Below are 16,821 nucleotides of genomic sequence, written 5' to 3' on the forward strand. Positions count from 1 at the left end.
CCCATAAAATAATAAGTAAGAAGTAAAACCAAAACTAAAATAAAAGGACGATTACAACAAAAAAAAAGTTAAATTGTATTGGGTTAAATCAATCGTCTGAGTCTAGGATAAGTGCGACAGACTCTAATGTCCAGAGAGATGCGTGAGCATCTGTAGCCAAATCAGCCTCAAAAACTAGACCTACACCAGCCGCATTACGTCGATCAGAAGTGACATAAACTGGTGTTTTAAATACGGAGACTGAATTAACCTTTGATAACTCTGTTGGAACAATCTGCATAACCGGCATTTCTGAAATTAATTCCTTCTTTCGCTGTGGTGCAAGGACCTGCTTCTTCGTATCCCATCGAGCCCCCTCAATATATAATCCTGTCACATAAGCACCATCTTTAGGTCGTTCCTGTACCTCTTGTGGAGACATAAAAGAAGTTACCGTTGTTACAACAGAAGAACGATCCAAAGGCCACTTGTACCGTCTGCAAGTTACTTGTACAAGTGCAGAAATGTATGATTCTGGTACCATAAGACCTGATAACCACATACATTTAGGTTCACCATTCACAGCCCAATCTGTATATTGTTTGCATCGTCTTTGAAAGTGTGCTAGCCAACGTCCTAAATTCTTTCTTGTCGCAGGTGCATATCTCCTCCATGAGGCTGGAAGAAGACCATTATGTAATGAAGACGCAAGTTCATCAAGTTCATTACTCATACCAATAGCACCTGAAAGAGCTTTCTGTAAATCTTTAAGAGATAAAACCATTACATTTACTAACTTATTCCATCGTTCTATTTCCTGTAATAAGACAACTTGAGTAGGTTGTAAATTGCTATACCCTTTCTCCTGTGCAAGTTCTTTTTCTTTTCTCATAATTCTCTTACGGTCTAAAGGTTCAGGTATCTGTGATAAAATATCTTCTGTGAGTTTTAACAATACATCTTCTCTTGATTCGCCACCACCAACTGCTGCTTTTCCTGAACGAGGCATCAATTCTATTAAACTTAGCCACATACTTTCTGCAGCATTACGTAAGTATCCTGTTTCTGCATTAGGGTGTAAACCGAATACCTCTGGAGTATTATCCTTTGGAAGAGCTTCTACATGTGCCAACATTTGCTGTAATGTAACCCGTTTATTAGGATCTGTACTATCTGGAGGGAGACAATAATCCACCTCATCATTTTTATAAAAATGGAACGATTGAAAGGTATCAAATAAAAAGTCACCAAAATATTCTTCAAGATATGTTTTGACTATACGTCGATCCATACTATCTGTTACACGACCTCCATACATAGCTTCGCCCACAAGATATCGTAATGTATCCCATGGAATAGGATCATTATTTTGATAAGCTTTCGCTAAATATGTATCAAGAAGACGCATTGAAACTGAAAAATCAGTTTCGTTAAAGTCATAAATAACATTCCAACCAATTTTACCATATTTTCGTCGTTCTTGTACAACGGCATGGAAAAAGGCTAATGTAAATACCAAAGGTCTAAAAGCACTATGCATACACGCTTCAAGTTGATCCTCTGTTACCTTAGAAAGTGTATTTTTCATATTCATTTTAAGACCATTAGGTGGTTCATTAACAACTTTTAATGAACGTTGTAAAATACCCATTGGAAATTCTTTACTAGGTTCAGTAGTTAACCATAAACGAAATTCTTCTAATGGTGGTGATTGATCCATTTTTTCTATAAATTTTTCAAGTTCTTTCATCCATTTAGTAAGTAAATGACAATTTTGTAATAGAACCCATTGACCTCGAACAACACCTAATTCAACAAGTTTCATTGCCTCTTCTCCTTGACCTTGACCAAGTGAAATAGAACGTAATTTTTGAATTCCAACTTCTTTAGTTGCTAATTTAATAATCTCATCGGTTGGATTAGCTCCAGGAGAAACAATACATACAATAGGTGCAGTAGCAGAACTCTTATCAAGTACATCCTTGTAACGTAAGATTGGGGGAATAACATACTTTTCACCAAGAAGATCACAATTACTAATAAAGTTAGTAGCAGCTGTATATACACGATCAACTCGGAAACATCTAAGAAGACAAAGAAGCTGAAATTCACTGATGCGTTCACTATATCCACATGGTATTACATTACTTGGATCTTCAGGACGATCTAATGAGGACCAATTATGCCATTCTTCTGGATTATTTTTCACATCATTACAGATTTCTGAAAAAACTTTACATGTATTTGCAAGTTTACAGATATCATTCCATTGTCGTACGGTTAACCAATCTACTGGGTTTTCTGGATAATCTTTTGATGCTAAAACACAACCACGTAGAAAAAACTCCAATTCACTTCGCTCCAAACGACCTTCTTGAGTAAGAAGACGAATAGCCATCTGAAAAGAAAGCATTAATTTATCTTTCTCAAATATTCCCATGCAAACATAACAGTAAAGATTATATGTGAGGGCACGAATAATATTATTCAAACGATCTTTAATCTCAAAAGAGGCATCGCTCTTTGTAATAGAATAACCAAAGACATCATGCAAAAAGGCAGATAGAGAATACTCATACATTGAATTAATCATTGAAAGTTCTGAAATAACAAAATATAAAACAGCACCTCTTCTTGCAGCAGGACGGTATTCTTGTCTAGAAATTTCTGTAACACGAGCTGTTTCTCTTGCTTGTTCAAGTTTTTGTTGTACCTCAGTCGCACTACTTTTTGTATTCTCTAATGTTGCAATAAGTTCATCATTATCAAGAATATTTCCAGTTGCTAAAGTAAGTTCACGAATTAAAGTATCTTCAAGATCTTTAAGTTGTGCACGACTCTCAGCCATAGTTTGTACAAGTTCTTCACTTTGTTGTTGTAAATCACTACGTTCACTTGCTACAACATAGTTTAACAATTGACTTTCAAGACCATCCTCTGTTACACCATAGTTAATAACCATAGTTTTACCAAATACTTCAGCAGGGTACTCAGGATTTGGTAATTTTGTACAAAGATATAATTTAAAATTAGGATCCCATACAATATCTTTATCACCTATGCGTATAACTCGCTGACCTGAGTCTTCACGAAATTGTGGATCAAGTACAGAATCTACAATAGGATCAATAAATTCATCCACACCTTCAAATAAGAATGGATTACCATATTGAATGGCAAATTCTAACCTTTTAAGAAAATCAGAATCACTAAAGGAAGCACATTCAAATCTTGGATTAGATTTATGTTGTCGTTTAATCCAATTTACAGCTTGCATTTGTGGATCAATACAAAGTGGAAATCTTACACGTCCTGCTTTCCTACCTTTTCCCAAACTTTGTGTACTCATAGTAGTAAGAATACCATTTTGAACAGAGAGATCATCTGACGGTAAACCATCACTTGCCCATTGTGAGATGGAAACTTCATCTGTTAACAAACGTTGAATAGCAAAATCTTCTGTAAGAGGAATATCACGTTCACGAATATCTTTAAGCCACATGGTTTCAAGAGCTTCCTGTCGATATTGAAAGGTAAAAGCGCCAAGATACGATAAAAAGGCAGCACCTGCTAAACAATCACCTACAAGACGATTACGTACATCTCCTAATGTATATTTCTGCTGTGCCCAACGTACACGCTCAGAACCAAAACCATCAAGAAGTTTTCTTGCAGCATTTAGACGACGTTCCATTAAAGCTTTTTCTTGTTGTAACTGTCGTGCCTCATTCATTCCCGCTTCTAGTTGTTCTTCAAGTCTTTGTAAGCTTACGGTAAGTTCTTCAATCTCTTCTTGACATGCATTCAATTGTCGTTCAGCGTTCGCCTTTGCCTCTTGTAGTTCTCGCACTCGTGCTTGTTTGGGTAACACTTCCTTAGCCGTATTCCAATAAGCCTTCATAGCCTCAACCCATATCATCAGACCAGATGCAGCCAAACTTACTTTTTTCAAGTCATTCGAATTAACAGGAAATTCTTTTAGGATTTTGTTAATCTCATTTATTTTACCCTGATTAAGGGTAGGTGCAAGAGAATCAATATCAATTAATGATCTAATAAAATCATTCTGTCCCATCATAATCTTTCCAGATTCCCATGTTGCTGGTACACCTTTTACAACACAAACCATACGAACCACAGCCACAACACTTACAGGTGGTTTCGCAAAAGATTTTAACTCTGTAATACTCTTTGGATTAATATGTTTAACAGCCTCCATAGCCTCTTCAAGAGCTGGCATAGCAAGATCAAGTACTTCTTGTGCTTCTGCACTTTCTTTTTCAATTTCAGCCGTTTGTACACTGAGAGCTTCTTCCATTGCTAACGCTTCCGATTTACGTTTCTCATTTCTTGTTTTTTGCTCTTTAATTTCATTCGTCATACGCTCATTAATTTCTTGCTTTTCACGTAATGTAATCTCTTTTTCTGCCAATTCTTCCTGTAGAACCTTCACATCTTCTTGAGCATGATCAAGTTTTTCTAAACCAATAGCAAATTTATTTACCAAATCATCAATTTCTTCTCGACGTGTAATAAGAAGTCTAGAATAATTTGCTAAAAATCCTAAGAAATTCTTTGGTGTAACATAATTATGTCGTTTTAATTCTGCTTGATAACGGGCTGAAAGATCATCTGCTGTCATGTGAACATAAACGGCATGACTGGCAATCGTACGTTTTAACTCTTCAGGTAAATCTTCATCTTGTAATATTCGTTTACCAACGGCTTCAAGCGCCTGCGATGGCCATTTTTGAAACCAATCAATTGTAGTATTATTAATAAGACTTGGAAAATTACGGCATCGCGTTCGAAGTACATCTCCTGATGGACTCATAGAAAGTACAACATGAAGATTATCACGACAACGTGAAACAAACGCAGTCCATTTATTATCTTTTGAAGGAGCCAATCCACTTGCCTCTACTTCTGCGGCTACACTATTATATAGTGGTTCCTTTTCATCTTCTGCGAAGAGAGCGGGTACCATGCCAGAGGCCAACATATTGTTGATAAGTTCAAGGAATCCTTCCTCTTTCACATGACTATCCATAAATAGAAATACAACTTTCTTATTTTCAACACCAACACGAGCATAAAGACGTTTAAGATCTTCACGGAAAGCATCCTCATTGTAGTTTCGTGATAACACAATCTCAAAAACTTCCATTTGACATAGAGCAGATGCAAATTTTGTAAGTGATTGTTTACCACTACCACCAACACCAACAAGTAGACAATTTCCACGTGGAAGAGAAATAACACGTGTAATACGTAGTAAATGATCTAAAGCCATATCAAACATAACTAAATCCATTTTTTTAGTTGGTGTATTAATTTCATCTAATATGGATTCAACCAGGGTACGAGCCTTACTGTATTCTGCACCAAAATCTTCATAAATATGCATCCGTTCTAAAACACTATCAGGTTCAAAATCACCAAAGTCTCCAAACATAAAAGGTTCTGCAACCGCATATTCCACCACATCTGGAAAATTATTTAAAACCTCTTCATGTGCAAGTTGAGAAACAAATTCCTTATCATTTTGGTCTGACATACGATCCACAAAGACACGAGTAATTTCATTACACCATAGTCTTACAATATCTTTAACTTCAGAAAACTTATCTGGAGTGGCCCGACATAACCCTTCATACACTCGTGATAAATCACGTAAATTAAAAATATAATGAAATTTTGTAGGTGTCGCAGGAAGTGCCGTAACAAGTTGTTGGTATAAACGTAATGTCATGGAAGTAATTACATCTGGTACTTCTGTTATCTCCTTTGCCATTGATTTATATGCATCACGAAGAATTTGTCCATAAATAGTAAAAATCGATTCATCAGATGGAAATAAAATATTAAATACTGTAAAAAGGGAAACAAAACGAGGATCGAGAGCATTACGACCACCACCTGGAGGAGCCATTGCTGTAACAAATTGAGTATCTCGTACATTTTTAAAAAGTAAATCTTTTCGGTCATACCATGAATGATGTTCTATAAGTAACTTCAAAAAGGCAATTGGTTGTTGTGTACCATATAAATCCACCTTAGGCATATTAATATCATCAACAAATACAACAAGTCTTTTCTTTGCAGGTGGTCCAAGAACAGTTTGGGTTCGTTTCTCTATATTATCTTCCATCGCCCGTTGTGCATCAAGACTAGTAGTCCTAGAACTAAAGTTTAATTCAAGTAACATTTCTTCAAGGTGGACCTCTTCATCGGAATCAGAACCTTTTTCTAGTGAATTTTGTTTTAATTGTTTAAGATAGGCTTGAATTGTTACAGTCTTAGCAGTACCACTCTCTCCCACAAGCATAACTGGAGTACGATTGAGAACAATCTTATTTAATAGCCACATATTTCGTTCAGTATCAACTGTAGAAACTAGAAGTGATCCAAATTTAGCGCCAGATGGTCGCACAAAAGGTTTAACAAGTATATGCCACGGTTTCCATCGATTATCTTCAAGATCATAGTAGTAATCATAGAGTGTTTTACGTTCTGGTAAAGATCCACTACCCACAAAACGAGTTAAGAAATTATCACCAACATCCTGTAAATTCCATCCACTGAGTTTCTTTAAAAATTTATCAAAACGTATTCGATCTTGAACTGTAGCTATTAAAGATCCAAAACTCCAAACACAAGAAAATAGAAAAACGCATTGTAATGTTTTAGGTTCTAATGCCACACGTTGTGGAGAAACTGTATCTAACATGGTAGTAAGTTGTCTAACCATGTTAAGATCTGAAGTTGGAATAACAAGTTTTGGTGGATCAATTACTGAATCTCCATCTAAACCATCAAACATAAAATTTACAAGTGGTCCCACATATTTATCAATCAATTCATTAAGAGTTTCCACTTCATCCTTAGGTCTCTTTATCTTCCATGAATACATAAAAGGTTGCCAACCAAGGTTTACTGGATCAAGGAAGACCATACCAACACGTGAAACAGTTGCAGGTGAGGCATACTGAAGGTCTCCAACTTCAAAAAGTAGAGAACTCGTAGGTCGAAGACGAATACGTTCTCCATTTGGAAGTGTTAATAATTTGTTATCATCCATGACAGAGTTCATATCTTCTACCCATTTAGCATCTACATCACCATCAAAGACTACATAACGACGTTCACGACTACTACCTTCATTTGGACGGTTAATAGAACGGAATATATTAGAAAAGATACCATCGGTCCAGCTTCGGGTTAATGGATCCATTACACCATAAAGTGCTGTGGTGGGTTGTGCCTTTGGATTAATAATATATACCTTTGTTGGTAATCCAAGATCGGTTTGGGCATGACAGAGACAATCAATAACGGTAGATTTCCCTCCACCAGTTGGACCTACAACCATAGAAGTATGTCGTGTCTGCATAGTCTCATATAATTGTACAACTTTATCTACTTGTTTTGCATCAACGTAAAATCCCTTCTCCTTAAACACTTTCTTTGCGGCACGTGAAAGGTTTTCTTGTGGGGCCCGTGTTGGGTCTAATCCTGGGAAAAGATCTCCGATAAGTCCTTTAAAGAGTGGTTCATCCTCGGCTACAAACTTTGGTGTATTCATATCTCGTAATGCTCGCATTAGCACAGACTCCTCTGTAAGTTCTGGGGCCCCGCGTTTGAGTTGTCCTGCCATAACGAGTACTGCCTTGAGTGCACGTAGACCCCAGTCGTAGTGGTGTTGCTTGGACAACTGCCCCCGTGCGAGTTGGTAGAGAGTAACCATCTTCTTTGCCAGTTCACGTGCTGTGGTGAATCCCTCCGAGAAGAGCATATTCTCCGCGATGAGCTCCATGTCCGGCACGACCATCACGACCGGGCGGAAGAGGGCCTTGAGGTTGTCGGGCAGCTCCACCCGGCCGGCGTAGCCCGGATTCATCGTGATGAAGACCCCCACCGTCGGCACCAGGCGGATGGTGCTGTCGCCAAAGAGGAACTCCGCCTCGCCGGTCTTGAGGGCACTTTGAATGCTCCGCAGCTGCTCCGAGACAACGGAGAGAACGGGGAGCTCAATGCGGTTGAACTCGTCAAAACAGCCCCAGGAACCCGTCTGTGATAGACCAGAGAAGATGGTGCCCATCGCCTTATAGTCCAGCCCCTCACCACAGTTGAACACCACACATTGAATGGCCAACGCCTTGGCAAGATCCTTGACAGATTCCGTCTTGCCAGTTCCGGCAGGTCCTCCAGGGGCTCCACCAAGGTAAAAAGATAAGGCTTGGGTTAATGTCATGAAACATCGATCTGTTAGTGGAGTAATTACAAGACGACCATTTAATCCCATGTATTCGTAACCATAATTAAATCTACCTGTACATTGACGAATTATACATGTATCACCTTCACGTTCCCAGTAGAATCGTAATTGAGATTCCCAGTCAAATTCTCGAGCATCTGTCACAGAATCTCGTACAAATCGATCCACAATATCACGTCCATGAACATCCACTATAATTAGTGTATTAATCTTTTTAGCATATTGTTTTTCAATATCCTTATCCATTTCTCCTACAAGATCTATAAGTTGTTGTGTCAGTTTTCCAGAAAGTTCCTTTACAGCACTTTTTTTTCCTTTTTTTACTGCATTAAATGCATCCTCTACTTCAAATGTCCACCAAATCTTTGCTCCAGTAAGTGTAACCATACCATGATATTTATTTACCCATTCAAGACGTTCCATACGTGGATAATAATAAACACCTGCTTTAACAAGGTCATGTAATGTTGAATGAGATTCTTCTAAAACAGCTTGTAACCATTCTTCTACTGGTATTCCATCAACCGGTACTTCACGATCAAAATTTACCTTTTCATCTTCTTGAGATTTCACTCCACAAATAGTTTCATCTTCATTACTTTTTAAAAGTAAACGTGCACAATTATCAAACATTTTTAACATATGATCCTGTACAGATTTTGCACCACTAGCTGCCAAAATAGATAGAAGTTCATCATCTGAAATAAAATAAAATCTTGGAAAAATACGTCTTTTCGTTTCAAGATAATTAGAAAGATCCTTTTGACACTCTTCAAGTTTTTCTTCTAGATAACGAAATTCATCTAATCGACCAGTAACATTACAAGAAATATCCACATTAGGATTAGAAGCCGTTTCATTCATAATACGAACAAATTTCTTATCTAAATCATTGAATTTAGCAGTTTCTTTAGGAAGTTGATTTGCAATATCATCACTTCCTTTAAAAATAGACTCCAAATATTGCCATTTCATTTGTACCACAACCCATACTGTAATCACATCACCTATAGTAGATAATTTCTTTTCCCACAGTTTTACATCATCCATAAATGGTTGAGCCCATTTTACATTTGCAATAGATTGCATCTTAAGAATATTATCATCTACGGCTTCTTGAATTTCTGTAGTATCACTTAGTACAGAACAACGCGCATCTCCTTTTCGAGGTTCATATGGTACAGGTGTAAATTCAGCTTTGGCCCAAAATTCTTTTATAGCTAAAATATCCTTTTCAACAGCTAATTCTCTTGCGGCTCCAACAACAATGTTATCAATTTCATCTGTATAACGGTATAATTCCATAGCAATAAAATCATCAAGATTAATTTGTTCAATAGAGAATTGTTTTCCTGTTACTCGCATTAATTCCATCCAATGACGTTGTTTCAGGGCTGGACTTTTTAATTTCGCCAAAAGTGGTAATGATGAATGAAAATTTAATATAACCTGTTGAATATCAGAGAAAGGATCTACATCACCATAAGTTTTACCAAGTACACGTGCTCGTTTTACTTTCTCTTCTGTAGTAGTTTGTAAATCTTCTAAAAGAAGATCTTTCCAACTACTACGATTCCAACGTTTTAAAATGGCAACCCATTGTTCATATAATTCATACACTGTTTCTACTTTAGTTAACTCTTCATTTAATTGTTGCAAATGTGTATGACTTGTTAAAGGTAAACCAAAAAGTTTTTCCGCTTTTGTTAATTGATCACGTCTAGCCTGAAGTTGAGTTAAATGTTCTCGCCATTCCTTTTTAAGACGATTACCTTCTTGAAGATCAATACCAGCTCGACCAGGTCCTTTTTCATGATATTCATTTAATACAGCTTTACACTTCTCAAGAAAACTGACCACTTCATTATGGGTGTGTTCCCTAAACTGAAGTTTCTTTGGTTGTAATTCTTTTTCAGCATTGTGTAATCTAGCAAGCGTACATTCCCATAAATTGTGAAGACTCATTGCTTGATTAAGTTCATCCGCATCTACTTTTACACCAAAATGCATAATAGATTCATAAATATACTTAATTTCACTGATATCTTGTTCCACATCTAAAGAAGAAGCCCTTGCATCATGCATTACCTCTAATACAAATTTTAAATCATCAATTTTTTCACAAGGTTTTTGTAGATTCTCGTTAACAAGAATAATTTCTTTAAGACGTTTTTGCATACGTGTTCGAACAGTATCATTCATTTGTGCACCTTCCATAGCAATCCATTGATGTACATGTTCTACCAATTCTGAGTAAAAAGAATTTTCATCACATCGCATAAATCCAAAATCATGTGTGTGATCTTCTGCATCAAAATCAGCAATCATATTAAAATACAATTGAAATTTAGCATCATAATCAATCCAATGAAATTGACTTTTAGCTTGCTGTTCAACTGAAAGTTTTTTGTCCGCAAGATAAATAAAACGGTATCTTTGAAGCATTTTAATATTTGTAGCAAGAGAAGACAAATGTGTCTGGATAGTACGATTAATAATAGCTTGTAGTTTGTAAACCTGTGGAAGATTATTAATATCTTGATAATATGTAAAAAGTGTTTCATGTTCTCCTTCAGGTGGTCGTGGAACCAACTCTCCTTGTGTAAATTCAATACATGTCCCACGCATCCATCGTCGAAATCGCTGTGTAGATTCAATAATACCAGATTGAACTTTATGGAAAGCAATTGTAATTTCTTGCTGTGGAGGTGAATACGTAGGTTCGGTTGTGAGAAATATCATCACCTTAAAAAGTGGAGGACGTCTTGTAGAGGATGAAGATGCACGGTACCCAAGCATTTTTGCGAATGCCACAAGTGAATTTAGTACCATTCGTGTTAACGCTTTCCAGATACGATTTTCCCAGTGTTGGTAATAACTCTCAAGGGCCAAACACTTTCCTGTGTGTGTTCCAACCAGTTGACTCTCGACTTTTGTCAAGAGTGGTTTTGCCGTTCGGTATGCACGAACACAGGCATCTACAAGATTTGAACGACGACGTTCAATCGTGTCTACGAGTACCTGCAATTCTGGAAGTTCACCGCCTGTTTGTAGTAATTGTTCATACTCTGGCATGAGTTTAGATGAACCAATTTTATTTACAACCTGTGTTTGAATATGATCCGCCCGTTTACGTACTTCACGGCTTAAATTTCGAAATTTAGTAATCGCACGTTCACAATTTAAAACAAAATCAGGAATTCCCAGACTTGTCCAATTAATATCATGAATTCCTGGTTCTAATGCAAGTTTCAATTCTCGTATATTTTTAGCCAATATAACACGTTCAGGACCTTCTAATGCACTTTGTAATTCATAATTAAAATTAAGTAACATAGCTTTAAGTGCATCAACATTTGTATGATATGATTCATCTTGTAAAGTTACGTTAAGTGCTTCTTGTGGAACTTCAAATCCTAAACGATCTAAATATTTAGTTTCTCGTATCACATCAAAGAGTCCCATATCAAAGTTTGTCACATATGTATCATCTGGTCCTCTGCGTAGAATATTCATTTTAAGAGAAGCCGTTGTACTTTGTCTAACTTTTTCACTCCATTGCATGAAGCGAGAAGTTGCGTATTCTTTCATTTGTCGAGCCACTTCTACATATTTCGCCCGTACTTGACGTCCCATAGTTGTCGTTAACATTCCTTCTTGTTGAAAACGTACAATAGGTCTCTTTAAACGTTGAAATAGTGAAGTACTCCAATGAATAGAACCAGCAACAGGTGGTTGATTCTTTGTTAATGGTGGATTATCACAGTGTTCAAGAAATATAGCACGTACACGTTCTACTTCACTAAAGTACTGTGCAAGAATTCGATCTGCTTTCTCTGAAAGAAGTGATGCTGTATCAAAAGCTTCTCCTGCCCGTTGTGGACGAGATGCGATACACTTAAAAGAAAGAAGAAGCTCAAATGCCGATTCTGCACTACGAAGATCATCATCAAAGATCTTATTAATAAAAGCAGAAACTTCATGATCCAAATTGGCTACGGTATTTACAAAATTAGAAAAAACAACCTGCCAATTATGTGTTGTTTTTCGTTCAAAAGGATCAAACGTGAGAGTTTCGAAAGGTCTTTTAACCTTTTCCACATCTTTTAAGATACGTTCAATTCCAGTAGTATCGGTCAATACCGTCTTTAATTGAGCTCCAAGTACGGTAGTATAGTATTCCATTGTCTCTATTATCTCCAATAAATCTGTACAGCGATCAGACATATAATCAGTAGTTTCAAATAATTTTTTTTGATTAAAATTCCAAGGTTGTTCACGTTCACTACTATTAATTTCCTCTTGAACATTGATATATGTTGACTTCCATTTTAATAAACACTGTTGTCCTTCCAAAACTTTATTTTTAGCTTCTGAAAAAGGCAAGCTTAGGATTCGACGAAAATCTATATGCTGTGAAACTTTCTGAGCTATTAATTTTCCTACTTTTTCCAATAATCCAACCATTCGTTCTTCTGTACAGTAATAACGTGAAATAATCCATACCATTCGTATACCAGTCATCATAGATGACAAAGTATCAATTATAGGTTGAAGAGATCCTGTACCTGGGGTTACACCTTGAAGAGTACGAAAATGTCGATCTAATGTACCAAGAAATTTCACATTATCTTTTGCTTCAGCGTATTGACGGAAAAATTGTTGAATATTGGTAGAAATTAAATGGAAAGAATTACATTCCGCTTCTTTTGCTACTCTCAAAATAAACTTCGCTTCTGGAGAATTAATTTGTTCATATAATGCACTTATAGTACTATATTTTTCACGCCAATATTCAATTTCTCCTAATGGACCTTCCTTCTGTGGATCTAGTGACATTGCATAACTAATTTCTGCTTGCCACTGAGATACTGTGAGATCAATCTGTTTAATAACATCTTCATTAGCCAAGGCAGATGCTAAACCAGAATCTGTACAACCCATAGAAATAAGAGCTTGTGGCATTGGAAGACGTCTCTCTGCACAAACTTGATTTCTAAAACCTGTCATTTGCATATCAATGCGTTGTACCCAATTTAATATTTCGGTGTATAAATGCTTATTTGTAACCTTTTTGGGAGCAATAGATCTACTCAGTCGAGCAGCCGCCTCCACATCCTCAACAATAGGTCTATAAGCATATTTCAAAAGGTTGTGAAATGAAGCCAACGAGGGAACCACCATGCATGAGATTTCAAAGGCCCTGTGAATAGGCGACTGAGGATTTTTCTTCCAGTCTCCCACGAGTTCCGGCGTTAACTGTACATGATCCACACGAACAAAGAAGAGACACCTCGTTCGGTCTAGTGGATAATTGGCGGAACCTGTAATATTTGTATTAACTAATGCCCGCGTCGCAACCATAAGCTTTGGTGTACTTTTTAGCTGTGTCTCTGTAGAAACCCTATTCCCGTTTTCTCCCTCCACCACGCCTCCTTCGCGTGTGTAGACAACAACGAAGGGCTCTTTTTCGTTTTCAAACACGGCGAGAATTGTCGCTGCCGCCGCGCTGTCGGCGAGAAGTTCCTCAACGGCGGTTGTGTCAACGCCGCAGAAACAACTCGTGATGCGGGCGGAGAACCACGCAAGGCGCGGGTCCTTTTTTGTCACAACATCAGTCGATCCGTTTCTCATTGGATTGCTACTACTATCGTTATTGTTAGTATTATTATGGTTATTAGTATTATTATTGTTACCAACAAAAAGAGAAGAGATAAAAAGAGAAAGAAAGAAGGATTGTTACCATGTATCACACGGTTGTATTAGTATTGGTGCGTATATTATAAACCACCATTTCTAGCAGTGAAATAATAAAAAAAAAAAATGATGATAATTGATAATGGTATTATGGGTTACGATTACTTTTAAAAAATAAAAGGGGGAAAAAAAACAAGAGGAGACCAAGCTGTAGCTGTACATATTTACATTTTGTTTTCACTACAATATTCCAGTGCAGAAACCACAAAAGTAAAGGAGACACGAAAGTATATATATATATATATATATATATATATATATTGCGTTCAAATAATAATAATAATAATAATAATAATAATAATAATAATAATAATAATAATAATAATAATAATACAACAAGAAGACAAAACAAGGAAATACTGTAACGTGAGAATTGATACAAATAAATAGAACCTAGAGACGATCAGATACTATAAGTTTGTGACAGAATAAATCCCTAAAGAAAGGTCATATATAAACTTTTCGCTAGGATCTGTTAACACTTCATGTGCATGATTAATAAGTTTAAATCGCTCTAATGCTATTTCTTGTGTTTGTACTGTATCCCTCACTACCCTGTCTGGGTGATATATTAGAGTTAATTTCTTGAATTGTGCACGAACATCTTCTATACTGGCTCCTTTTTCCAATTCCAAAATATCATAAAGTGTATTCGCCCCAGTGGTCATTGGTGATTCTTTTGTACGCTTCCTATCACTTCCTATAGAAAACTTCGGTATAGATTCAAACTCACTTTTTGATGTAAAGAAGTCATACCAACTTGGACGATCGTTTCGTGCCCCATTTATTCCATCTGATGTGTTTGTCTGTTCAGGTTTTGGTAATGACTGTTCCTCATCTCCGCGAAGTATATATCGTAGTGTAGGGTCTAATTTTACAGCAGTGAGACGATCCAATGCGGCCTCCGCACGTTCATTTCGCCTTTGATGGGCGTCCGCACGAAGCACATAAGCTTTAGCACACTTTGGATCAAAAGAAATAGCTGTATTACAGTCATTGATCACTTTAAAATCTTTACCGAGATGTGTGTTAGCTTCAGCTCGCATGCATAGAAGTATACTACACATTAAAGAATTTGATTTATCTAAATCCAAACCATCATGAATAATAGGAATAGCTTCAGCATATCGTTTCTGTTTAAACAAAGATGTTACCTGGGTAAGAACTTCTTCTAAAGAGACTAAATAATTACCAAGAAGAACAGCTGGACCAAAACCAGGACTAATAGATAAACATGTTTGAAGAAGAGCTGCAGAAACTGCCAAATACTCTGTACCACAATACACATTAATTTGTGCTAAAAGAACACAAGCTTGTAGGTAATGTTCTTCTACAGAACGATATGCTGCCTTTTCCTCTAAAGACATTTCTGTTTGGCTGGGAGAGGGTCTCGTAATAGTAGGAACATATGGGAGAAGACGCATACGTGCTGTAGGAGGACTTACATGCAAAAGAGCTCTTGCTTCTAATACAACTAGTGGTGTACCATCTATAAGAGGTTTGGCCGCATCCTTTACAACTATAGATTGTTCCCAATTTTTTTCCTTTATAAAAGAACGAAATTTTTGAAGTGCAGATATCGCTTCACATTCCGTCTCCCATTTAACACCATAAGGGTCTTGTGTTGAAGTTATAAAATTTTGTAACGCATAATCGTACCATTGACGTGCTTCTTGATAACGTTCACGTATAATAAGTGAACGACAAAGAAGTGAAACAAGTTCTCGATCCAAATCAAGAGATTTTCGACAATCTTCAATACACTCATCATATAATAAAAGATGCCAACTACATATTGCACGTTTATAATATGCCATCTTAGAACGGGTATTTTGTCTAAAAGAGCGAGTAAAACATACAAATGCACCTGCATAATTTTTTAAAGAAAGTAGTCGAATACCACGTTCTTCATTTTCTGTGGAAAAACTACCCATTATAGGTTGCATATTCTGTACTTGTCGTAAAAGACGTTGTCTCTCTATCGTCTCATTAGCTATTAAAAGTCTCCTACATGCTGTCTCATCATCACATGTTCTTCTTAGAGGTAATGTCCTATCAATTGCTGCAACAGGTAAACCAGAGGAAGAGACTTTTTTCCCTATTTCTCTCTTTACTTTAGGACGATACGTGTATTCCCATGTTTTAGGTTCACGTCGACTTATAAAGGTCTTCCCCACAACATTACGATCATCATGTGCATGAGAACTATTACTACTTTTATTGGTTTCACCCCTTCGTAACCGTGTTTCACTCTTGTCTATTCGCGGAAGTGAGAAAGGCCGATCGGACGACATCGTCTGTGTAAATTCGCTACGTTGGACATGATGGTGCATTACACAGAGACATGTGCAGAAATAAGAGAACTACACCTACGCAATACAGTGGAGTTATGTGAGCGTAGAAGAAACAAAAGACTTTCTTTTTGAACAATACTTTGACCAAATAAAAATAAACGAATATAAAAATAATATCGTAGAATCTTACTTTTCACCTGTGCGTCACAAGAGAGAAAAATTTAAAAAAAATAAAAAAAAAACACAAATCTCATCTCATCTAATCATTGAAATTGAGATGCATCCAAGCGAAGGGGGTAGAGAAATATCCCACCACCATCACTACTATCCATTCTTTTTTGTTTATTTTCAGAGACCGCCCTCTTGCAGGCCTTCTGTCACTCTTTCTTTTTTCTTTTCTGCTGTCTTTTCTTCTTCTTCTTTACGAATTATCTCCAAACATTTCTTTTTGTTGTTGTTGTTGTTGCTATTTCTCTGCTATGTTCTTCCTTCTTGCGGCATACCACAGCAATG

General features: G+C 36.7%; 2 protein-coding genes across 2 annotated transcripts; both read right to left on the reverse strand.

The window, feature by feature from the left end:
- Positions 1-88: 88 nt before the first annotated feature.
- LSM04_003054 (Dynein heavy chain 3) lies at positions 89-13,891 on the reverse strand (the record flags this gene model as incomplete). Its single annotated transcript, XM_067332697.1, has 1 exon — positions 89-13,891. The coding sequence occupies one exon, from the start codon at positions 13,889-13,891 to the stop codon at positions 89-91; it is 13,803 nt and encodes a 4,600-aa protein (XP_067185634.1).
- A 533-nt stretch (positions 13,892-14,424) lies between these two features.
- LSM04_008648 (DnaJ domain) lies at positions 14,425-16,347 on the reverse strand (the record flags this gene model as incomplete). Its single annotated transcript, XM_067332698.1, has 1 exon — positions 14,425-16,347. One exon carries the CDS (start codon positions 16,345-16,347, stop codon positions 14,425-14,427), a length of 1,923 nt encoding a protein of 640 aa, XP_067185875.1.
- Positions 16,348-16,821: the final 474 nt, after the last annotated feature.

The sequence above is a fragment of the Trypanosoma melophagium genome, assembly GCF_022059095.1.
Source record: "Trypanosoma melophagium isolate St. Kilda chromosome Unknown ctg9segment0, whole genome shotgun sequence".
Classification (NCBI taxonomy): domain Eukaryota; phylum Euglenozoa; class Kinetoplastea; order Trypanosomatida; family Trypanosomatidae; genus Trypanosoma; species Trypanosoma melophagium.